The sequence below is a fragment of the Perkinsus marinus genome, assembly GCF_000006405.1.
Source record: "Perkinsus marinus ATCC 50983 genomic scaffold scf_1104296947766, whole genome shotgun sequence".
Lineage (NCBI taxonomy): Eukaryota > Perkinsozoa > Perkinsida > Perkinsidae > Perkinsus > Perkinsus marinus.
In genome coordinates, this window is record NW_003210480.1 from 88,287 (window position 1) to 98,913 (window position 10,627).

The 10,627-nt window shown below is 44.9% G+C and overlaps 5 protein-coding genes across 5 annotated transcripts; 1 reads left to right on the forward strand and 4 right to left on the reverse strand.

The window, feature by feature from the left end:
* Positions 1-11: 11 nt before the first annotated feature.
* Pmar_PMAR029609 (glyceraldehyde 3-phosphate dehydrogenase, putative) lies at positions 12-170 on the forward strand (the record flags this gene model as incomplete). The annotated part of the gene is made up of 1 exon (XM_002779148.1): positions 12-170. One exon carries the CDS (start codon positions 12-14, stop codon positions 168-170), a length of 159 nt encoding a protein of 52 aa, XP_002779194.1.
* A 699-nt stretch (positions 171-869) lies between these two features.
* Positions 870-1,064, reverse strand: Pmar_PMAR029610 (glyceraldehyde 3-phosphate dehydrogenase, putative; the record flags this gene model as incomplete). The annotated part of the gene is made up of 1 exon (XM_002779149.1): positions 870-1,064. The coding sequence occupies one exon, from the start codon at positions 1,062-1,064 to the stop codon at positions 870-872; it is 195 nt and encodes a 64-aa protein (XP_002779195.1).
* An 8-nt stretch (positions 1,065-1,072) lies between these two features.
* Pmar_PMAR029611 (glyceraldehyde 3-phosphate dehydrogenase, putative) lies at positions 1,073-1,888 on the reverse strand (the record flags this gene model as incomplete). The annotated part of the gene is made up of 1 exon (XM_002779150.1): positions 1,073-1,888. The coding sequence occupies one exon, from the start codon at positions 1,886-1,888 to the stop codon at positions 1,073-1,075; it is 816 nt and encodes a 271-aa protein (XP_002779196.1).
* A 455-nt stretch (positions 1,889-2,343) lies between these two features.
* Pmar_PMAR029612 (nascent polypeptide associated complex alpha chain with an NAC domain, putative) lies at positions 2,344-3,083 on the reverse strand (the record flags this gene model as incomplete). Its single annotated transcript, XM_002779151.1, has 3 exons — positions 2,344-2,595; positions 2,692-2,796; positions 2,847-3,083. 3 exons carry the CDS (start codon positions 3,081-3,083, stop codon positions 2,344-2,346), a joined length of 594 nt encoding a protein of 197 aa, XP_002779197.1.
* A 1,057-nt stretch (positions 3,084-4,140) lies between these two features.
* Positions 4,141-7,042, reverse strand: Pmar_PMAR029613 (Protein DEK, putative; the record flags this gene model as incomplete). Its single annotated transcript, XM_002779152.1, has 9 exons — positions 4,141-4,216; positions 4,260-4,339; positions 5,454-5,568; positions 5,810-5,904; positions 6,331-6,378; positions 6,426-6,491; positions 6,539-6,619; positions 6,682-6,786; positions 6,839-7,042. 9 exons carry the CDS (start codon positions 7,040-7,042, stop codon positions 4,141-4,143), a joined length of 870 nt encoding a protein of 289 aa, XP_002779198.1.
* Positions 7,043-10,627: the final 3,585 nt, after the last annotated feature.

Here is a 10,627-nt window from a genome sequence, read left to right on the forward strand (position 1 = left end):
TCTCCACTGATATGATCCATGACAAGCGCTCATCCATCTTCGATGTTAAGACCGGTATCGCTCTTGACGACCATTTCGTTAAGCTTGTCTCGTGGTACGATAACGAGTGGGGATATTCCAACCGCCTCGTTGATCTCGCCGTTTACATGAACAAGGTCGATTCTCAGTAGTTAGTTGACTCACAGCAATTCATTCACCATTTACTGCTTTTCTCATCTAAAGGGACATCGGGTCCCTCCACAAACCCTCAGGGTTGATGGCTTTTCATTATTCGTTTCGTGTTGTGTGGGTTAGATGATGAGTCTTCCCGTTTGTTTTTCGGACTGTTTAAAACGCAACATAGTCGAGTCTAATCAAGAAACCGACCGCGCCGGGTTGTTAACTGGTACACACAGGAATACTAGGATTTTACAGTATGTAAAATTTACATACTGTAAGAGTAGTTCGGTATTCTTGGCGAAGGACGGCTTGTTTTTTAATCGTACTCCGAAAGCGCTTCGTGTAGTTTTGAAGGAAAGTTAAGTTGAAATAGTGCGGGTGATTCGAGAGAACGAGGATGGAATGGGGTGGCGGTTATTTCAAACAACACGAATGTTTGTATTACAAACATTCGTGTTATTTGAAATAACATTATTACAAACTTTGTACACTCGAAAACCGTCTCAAGTTGATCCAAAACTTAAAGGCGATTCAAGTTGAGTATTTTTGTGAAACATGCCCTCTATCTCGGGACCCTTCTACTTCTTGATACTGCGCACAACCCAAATGCATAATGAGGTAAAAGATCATCAACCCAGAAGGTTCGTAGGGAGACCCGAAGGCCCTTCAAATGAGAAAATCAGCACAGCGCGAATGAATTGTGCATCAACTTACTGAGAATCGACCTTATTCATATACACGACGAGGTCAATAAGGCGATTAGAATATCCCCACTCGTTATCATTCCACGAGACAAGCTTAACGAAGTGGTCGTCAAGAGCGATACCGGCTTTAACATCGAAGATGGATGAGCGCTTGTCATGGATCATATTAGTGGAGACAACATCATCATAAGTGATACCCATGACACCCTTCATATCGCCCTCGGAGGCCTCTTAACTGCAGCAATGATATCGTCATAGGTAGCGGCCTTCTCGAGACGGCAGGTAAGATCGACAACAGACACATCAGGAGTGGGAACACGGAAGGCCATACCAGTCAACTTACCGTTAAGGCATGGAATAACCTTACCGACGGCCTTAGCAGCACCGGTAGAGGCAGGGATGATGTTGGCTTCGGCGCAACGACCTCCTCTCCAATCCTTACCACCCTTAGCGGGACCATCAACGGTCAACTGAGTGGAAGTAGTGGAATGAATGGTTGACATGAGGCCCTCGACGATGCCGAACTTATCGTTCATAATCTTAGCAAGAGGGGCCAAACAGTTGGTAGTGCAAGAGGCGTTGGAGACAATCTTGAGATCAGAAGTGTACTTCTTGTTGTTAACACCCATCACAAACATCGGGGTATTATCCTTAGGAGGAGCGGATATGACGACCTTCTTAGCGCCTCCTTGGAGATGACCAGAGGCCTTCTCACCAGTAGTGAAGACACCAGTAGATTCGCAAACGTATTCAGCACCAGCCTTACCCCACGGGATATCGCAGGGGTTCCTCTCGGCGAAGACCTGAATGGTCTGACCGTTCACAATGAGGGCGTTTTCAGCGACCTCGATGGTACCGTTGAACTGACCGTGTACGGAATCATACTTGAGGAGATACTTCATATAGGGGATGTTCATGAAGGGATCATTCACAGCAACGACCTTCACTTCGGGGTTCTCCATAGCAGCACGGAAAACAAGACGGCCGATACGACCGAAACCGTTAATACCAAGTTGGCACACCATTATGGGTAGTAGTTTATGATGAAAGATACCAAACTGATAACAGTTTGATGATGATAATAAAGATAACCTCTTCAGAGAAGTGCGCAGCCAAACTCAGCTCAGCGCAAGATGCCCACATCAGCGATGTCTACCTGAGCACATCCTCAGCTCGTCTCGATGTACCCTATGCGAGGGCTTTTGTTAATCAACTAGACCAACTTAGTAATACGGTTGCTAACTCCTTGCTTGAGATTATGTTTAATCCAAAATTGAAAACTGTTTCTGTGATTGAGATTCGGTTACGGAATTATTCCTGGTTATCGGAGTTAGCTTACTGCACAATTTCTGTATATCTCTGTCATCATCTCTACGTGCTCTTCAAGAGCATCTTAACTCTACTGTATCCACAATTGGCAAGTCAACTTTCACTCAACACAACCAAATGAAGATAGAAACTCCTCGTCACACATGAACTCTCACGGCGACAATTGCATGATGGCTTCGACTATGTCGTTGTTAGCAGCCTTCAGAGCCTTCACCGCCTTTGACCTCGAACAGTTAACTTGACCCATCACCAACTCGACGTCCTTTGCTTCTGCGCCGCTCTCATCGACATCACTTTCGTCCATATCGTCCTCAACCACCGGGCCGGGGACCAGAGGGTGCGGGTTGGCGTCAACTTTGCATACTTCCGGCATCATGCCGGTGAACTGGGACGCTGCAGCGGCCTGAATGGTAAGATACAAAACAGGTCTAAATGGTAAGATGCAATACATGTCTAAATAGTAAGATACACAACAGGTCTAAATGAGGCACTCTCCCACCTGCGACATAGCTGACATGTCTTCAACTCTCGCTTCGCCAAAGACAACATAAGTATCACCACCTGCCACTTTCAATACGTCCGGTTGGGAGATCACGAACAGCATCTGAACGAACAAGTGAATACCACTACGTAGTAACATAAGGAAGGACTTACCTCCTTCCCTTTACGGACTGTAACTCTGATAATACCAGGCACTGGTTTCAACCCGAGCTTTTGAATGGCCCTTCGAGCTTTCTTCTCAGCTCTGTTTAGTTTGCCTCTCATAGCGGCGTGCTGGTCTTGAGCCGCCTGGGTGTAGTCCTCATCAGTAGCCTCCAAGGTGGGCATCTCATCGTCGTCAGATGTATCGTCGGAATCGACACGACCGTCAACTTCTTCAATGATTGGCATTCAAGTGACTCCGAAATTCAGTTGCCGGTCAAACATAAGCTTAGTCATTTCATACTCCACAGTCATACGGTATCCCACGGTTTCACCATAATGCGGTCGAACATCTCTACAGATATCAACCTTATCGGGCTTTATACGGGCCGGAGTCATCAACAGCCTCAGCCCAACAGAGCCTACTCATGTTGTCTCACTTTGTATACAATTCAATCACATATGTCGGCCAGTCCTTGGGTTTTGGTCGTCTACTTTTCGCGCGCCACTAATTTCTCACTTGCACGGTTTCGTTGTCATCACAAGTGGAAAGCATCTACTTATCTCTTCGAGACCATGATGGGTACCATCTATATGCGGTGAACTAACCATTCACAAGAGGTGATATTTGCGTTTCTGTTGGCGGATGCAACTTGGCTTTGTGTTATGGGTTCACGGAACCGGGTGGTTCATCATCAACATGGAGAAGAAAAACTTAGTACAGACCCCAAATTCTCTATTGCAACCACAAATGGACCTCGGAGGGCACAAAGATCTCACAGAGGAGTCCCCCAAAAAAGCACCGCGGATGAGAACGGGGAAAAAGAAACCCGAGACCCACCCGAAACCCGACAGGACAATCCGAAACCCGAACTGTCATCCAGCGTGAAATGTGGCCCAAGGAGACAGGAAGTGGCCACGGGAGAAGTTTGTGGCTGCAGCAAGAAAATCTGTGGCTCGTGCGGAGATATTAGGAGATGGAGTTTAAGACGAGTTATGTGCTCAGAACTCATATCCTTGGATAGTTTAGAATCACAGACTCGCAATTTGTACTTTCTCCTAGTTCCAGCTCTGCAGCTATCACATAGTTGATATGGTTGAGCTCCGATGTGGTCAAGTGTAACTCGCCGCTTGCCATCCGAAGCACCCAGGTTCGAACCCTCCATCCAACTTTTACACACTTACCCAAAACCACTTCTGTTATGATATTCAAATTCATAGGAGAGCTCTTGCTACTTGCAAACAGGGATACTTGAAACGCTTTACAATACATCAAATCAAATGAACGCCATAATGATTCCACGGCTCAGTTTCCAGCTTCCTGACTGATACCCTCGTAAATGTCAACGTCATCATCAGCCTCTCTATTATCAGTAGCAAGTCTGAGCGATTAAAAATGAACAACAAACGGAGAAATTCACCCACTTTTCGGGGGACTCTTTCTCAGCGTTTATCTGCGTTTCCTCCTCACTTTCTTTGACATCCTCTTTTTTGGGCTCGTCTGTCTAAGGATCGAATGAAACGATGAGAAGTATTCCCAAAACTTCAGCATTTTGCGGGAGAGAAATATCACATATGTTACAAAAAATATATTTTCAGATATATCAAAAATCCACCACACTAATCCCCATAGAGAACGCCGACTCGGATGATCATACAATGCGAACACTTCCCACAGCAAACGACCGCATGACGAACAACCCTTCTCTGCGCTCAAAACGGTGATACAAAAATTTGGTGAAACGACTCAAAAACAGCGCATTCCTAAAAATGAGGAGCATTGGAGAGAAGATGACACAATTTCGATGGTAAACGGTTCAGTACAAGTCTCCAACGTTTTGTGTAATCTGGCAACTATCAATTCGTCTGTATTTGTACGTCTGTGTTACAATGGCAAATTGCGTGATCGTGTCTCCGCTATATATGTGTTGAAAAAGATGATAATTCGACTTCTAATATTCGATCATCGATAACCATATCGGCAATCTTCGACGTAGGGAATCATTTTCAAATCATTATAGATGCCGTAAAAACCCTCCTCACATGGCCAGTTTCTTCACGCCCTTCCTCAGCAGAGTTTTCCTCCGACTCTCCGTCTTCGCTCGACCTCGATGATGATGAGGAGGAGGATGATGAACTTGAACTATCGGAGGACGAATCTTCCGAGGAAGTATCATCATTCTGAAGGGAAACAAAAAATGAGCCCATCTAAAAAATTACATAACTTTTTTTCAGCTCCGCAACCGAAACTACTTCAGATCAATCTGTTCTACCAGTTACGTATACCAAAAAAACTGTAAATTAATCTCAACGATAATGGAGTTTCACCCTAGTGATATGAAAAACACAATTCGCGAATACTACAGGCCGCGAATATCGCGTTTTTCACCAAGTTTTACGCCATTTCACATAAAACGGGTGAAGCTCCAATATTCCTGCATGAAACAACTAATTTTTCGTGAAAAAAATTATCGCGCATTCTCATCGGCCTGGAAATTGATCAAACGATGGCGTCCAGAAAACCTCATAGAACTCAACTAGATGTCACTCAAAACTGATCGCTGGTGAATCCATACGACATTTTGGAATTAAAACTCTAGGGGAACATATTCGCCTTACTTTTTTCTCTTCCGACCCTTCGCGAGCCTTCTTAGCATTACTCTTACCAGCTGTACTCGAACGCTTGCGTTTTTGCCCAGCCTTTTGAGGAGTACCAAAAGCAGCCTTCTCCACACTAGGAAGGGAATCATAATGAAAATATGCAAATTGAAGCAAATCAATTTGTGGTATATGAAATATATTCCACGAATATCTGTCATCAGTCGAGGGGAGGAAGACTACTGTTTGCCAATACGGTGTCGAGACCAAAAAGTAAACTCTGCATATTGCACATACTGCGATGCATGAAAATTCTCAAAATGGCGTAAAACTGTGGAAATTTCTGGAAATTTTCAAGCTCCTTTCCACCCCATCACCTCGTCATGCTGGTCCACTCTACACTGAGCATCTCAGTAATCTCCTTTGGTGTGAGCAGCTTCCCTGATTCGGTGTTCTTCATCTCCTTCGTTCTCTGTGTGAGGAAATTGGAAAACCCCGAGCCTTGTCGGGTAGTCTTGCTGATCTTTCTTTTTCTAGCTGTAGAAGCTCGTCTCTTGGCTCTTGGCTGTGATAGAGAAAAGGCGATTATTAGGGATTTCTATCTCTATAAAAATTCCCTCGAGCTAGTGGAGCGACTTCGCATATCATAGTGTTTGTCATACCATCGGCAGAATCTCAGAAGATATGTATGGTATTCTTTCCCGTCATCTCAGTTTTCAACTCGCAATTCTGGCTTCCCCATTTGAATATAAAAAATTCTACTGTAGCCTCGCAACGTGAATCTGCTCCTGAGGATCTACTCCATATGGCGTTCATCACGTTTCCTCAGATTATCGTAAAGTTCACCATCACAGGGGACGACACATTGAAAGATTCCATGCGCGATCGGTAAACTCACTTTTTTCAATCCCTCGTCCTTCGGAATGTCCAAAAATCTCAAAATCGACTGGGAAAATAGAAAAGGTATTTCACCATAACAGAAGCAATTCACACCTCTTCTAAGGCAGTACGGCTCTGAGATGCTGACAACCCCAATGTACGGGCGATCTCTCTCAAACTCTGTCAGAAGTAAAGATGCAGACAGGTTGCTGCGAGGAGCAGCTCACTTCCTGTTTCTTAGTGGTCGAGAGAGTCTTCTCGATCCTCTCTCGGTCCTCGGAATTTTGGGAGCCGTTCCAGGCGCGAATCTGGGAAAAGGCACGATCCGGACCTATTTCGTATCTTGCGCAGTCGACCAGAAGATACTCACATCCCTTTTCCTAGTGGATTCTTTCCCAATTGAGTTAAACAGACAGACATGTAGCCTTTTGAGGCCCTCACTATCAGCCGCAGCCTTACTGATGCCCTTCGAAACCTGTCACATGAGCTATCACCCTGAAGGTCCCTGGTTCGATTCCGACACCTACCACTTCAATATCTCCCAGCTTGAGTCCCTTTCCCTCTCCAGCCTGGAGCTTCTTCCTTGCCTCAATTTTCCTCTTCTGTGGCGGAGCGAAGTGCTCAACAGGCTTGCTCGTTCTACTGCTCTTTCTGATCACATCCTCATTGTCTGATATCTCCGATTCGACATCTGTTGGAGGATTCTCAGGAGGGTTGGTAGTCGGCTCCATGGGAATCGTGGACAATATCAATGGGCTTAGTGAAATCTACGATTTGAGCTTATACTTTCAGAGGCAGGCTCTTTAGAGCAGTCGCTAGTAAACAGATGAAAGAATGAAAAAATGACAAGTGAAGTTGCAGAATCAACTTCGGGCTCCAAAAGAGTTCATTCATCACTCCCACTACAGAAGACGGAGGGGAATCGATTCCTCATGAATTATATACAAGTACGGTCAGGTGCGGAACAAACTTCATGTTGACGTTACAATCGATACTGAATGTATATATTGACTCGTAGCATGTAGTCAGGAGTTACCTTGCTGAGCAACCCGTGAATCTAGCGCTAGTATGCATACGTCGTCGAGTTGAAGTAGTGAATATAAAAGAACGGTGGCCCCGTTGTAGGATGTAACATACTTCACAATTTGATGCGACAAATGAGCGATTTTCCATAGTATTTTTACTAGAAATGCCTACATACTCATCAATCTCAACACTATCATAACTATTCCGAGCCCAATGAGAGTACGCGAGTGCTGCAGACCCCCCCCCCCCCCCCATTGACCCACTCATACAAGTCAGTTGACAGTGATACCGAGAAACGAGTGAGCTTAAAAGGGATGATAACCTAGTGCACTCAGAACCCTTCATACGTGAGTAACTCCTGTATCCGAGACATGACCCGCATACACTGACCAAAACAGGGAGGGAGAGGATCTTTACAGTACAGACGTCGTCTGTAATATTAAATTGATGTGAGGATCCCATAAATACTCACCTTCCGATTGCCGACACTTTCGGGTTGGAATGGTATAATAATACCGCAGTTGGGGCTGCGGGCAGAGGCCAAGTGAGCAGAGGGGCGGCTATGCCATCCCAAGATATGCCTCAATAAGATCAATTTCTCCGAGAGGGCGGCTATGCCATCCCAAGATATGCCTCAATAAGATCAATTTCTCCGAGAGGGGCGGCTATGCCATCCCAAGATATGCCTCAATGAGATCAATTTCTCCGAGAGGGGCGGCTATGCCATCCCAAGATATGCCTCAATGAGATCAATTTCTCCGAGAGGGGCGGCTATGCCATCCCAAGATATGCCTCAATGAGATCAGTTCCTCCGAGAGGTACGACCGAAGACCCTGCAACTACAAGGTGATCAGAGAAATGGCCCGGGTTCGTTCGAGGGCCAAAACCGCAGCCTTATAGTGCCTACTTGGCAATACCAATGGGGTTTCATCTTATGCTCCTGACGCTGTGCTTGGTTCATCTCGCGTCACGCGCCACAAAATTATCACCTCTGCGTGCACGTGTTGCTCAATGCAGTGATCAACTCCGGTTGATCGGCGAGAATGAAATTCCAGTAGTTGAGGAACTTCCTGCTCCTGCACAACGAGGAAGAGGGTGATTGTGCGATGAGCCTGTGATGAGGCATGGAGGCATCTTGCGCACATCCTGGGGTACTAGCTTCAAGCCAGTGCAGCTATTCGAGCGATACCGATGATTTAAGTAATGAGTGATGTTGGTTGTCTGGTGATCACCAGACTTTGGCGGATGTTTCGCGCCCATCTCGGCACAATCCCTCGATGCGGAGGTAGGGTTAGAGTTTGTCTTCAACGATATTTCAAGGTAAGTCCGCGGAGATATTTGGATTGTATTCGTTCACAATTTATTGTGCAATAACCAAGGGGAGTTACACGACAGGCGTCTTCAGCGAGGAAGAATATGCTTTGCTCTTATCTCAGGCAATAGTGAGGTTTAGTAATGGTTTCTGATGGTAGTAAACATATAGGTACACGTTTCTCGCTGAAAATGTAGCCTTAAAATAGGTCTCACGAACGGCCATCGTGTCGTATTTCATTCTTCGAATGTACCTCGTACATACTACGCACTCTGTACTACGGAGGCTACGTATGAATGTAGCATTTTGAATGGATCACTGATCCCGGATCAGGATCACGGATCACGAGTAGTGTAACGTAGCAAAAGGGCCCCGTTACAGGATCACCGTAATTCAGCACGTAGAGCACCACTGATCCGTAAACTCAGTTTACTAAACTGATCCTCTTTATGGATCAAGAATTTGATCTCATGCTTGATCTGGATCAGAGGATGATCCGGGATCATTGATCCCTCGGTACAACATGGATGACGGATCATCCTAATTTCTCACGACGTCTGAGAATTTCTCATGGTTCAAGTTTTTTTCCAAGGATCATAGATCAGGAATCCTGATCTGATCCTTGAGAAAAACTTTCATGGTCAACTTTCCTGATTCAGGATCAAAAATGAGGATTACGCGAGATCCAGATCAGGGATCAGTATCAAAATTCAGGGATCAAGATCAAAAGTCAAGGATCAGGATCAAAGATCACGATGTGACTCACGCATCTCGGATCACGATGGATTTGGCTCAGGCGTCAAGATCAACGAGTGATCTGGATCATGTACTCGATCTGTGGATCAGGATCTGCATACGGCCCTAGGCCCCTCTGTGTCACAGAGTCTGTGAACCTGTAGGGTTGTTCGCCTACTTTTCATAATCCGTTTCGTGTTGTGTATACACTCAGTAGCATCGGAACGAAACTGCTGTAGGAAATCGCAAGGAAAAAGAGATATTAGAAAAAGAGCCTATCCTCAATCTTCGTGTATCAGATATCAAACGGAGCAAGTGAGTTTTCTAGATTCGTGTTGAAATCGATGAGCTAGTCTCTCTAGACAATCTAACTGTCAAGTAGAGTTACGTTCACGTTGTACGAATATCGATGGTATAATGTGGTCTGACGAGTGATGACATCGATGAGCGTAATACATGACATTTTTAAGCCTGTAATTGTGTACTTTGAACATAGCAGACACGTCTACACATTTTCCCGTGCAAGTTTAATGAGTGGGTAGGCAAGAATGACGGTGTTGTAGGCAAGTTCGTTCTTGAGAATTCAAGCATGGCACAATTCGGTTCTGTTATAATCACGATGGAGTCAACCTTGGATTTTCATTGTCAATCTGATTGACAATGAAAATATAAGCTTGTCATTGGTCTAGTGTGTTACAGTCAAGTTTGACAGTAATTACAAAGATACACAAACAGTCCTTATTGTACCTTTCAATGGAGTTTCATGGGAAGGAGGTAATCAACCGTTCACCACATCACCACCTACAACACAGATACTCACACCAATACACCAACAACAACAACATCATTATCATGAGCATTTTAACAACATCATGGATTCTCTAGTAAAGCTATCGTATTATCAGTGTAATCAACATGAACAGTATACGCTCTGAAGAAAGGCGTACCCAGCATGTTCTGATCTTTACCAAAGTGATTGATGTAGATTATAACATCCTCTCCTCCAGTGTCACCGGTATAATGTTTGGGATGAATCCTAATCTGTTTTGACTCTTTCCCTCCCTCAAGTTGCAGATTCAGCACAGGCAGACTATCGTATGCTTCCTTCTTGACGTGAATGAATCCATCCCCTTCTAAATAGCACATTTTTCCAATTTTGTCTTCCGAATAACCCAGTTTCTTTTTCATAGTCCTTCTGATTTTCGTTTCGATTCTGTCGAGTATGCTCTTGTAAGGCAAATAA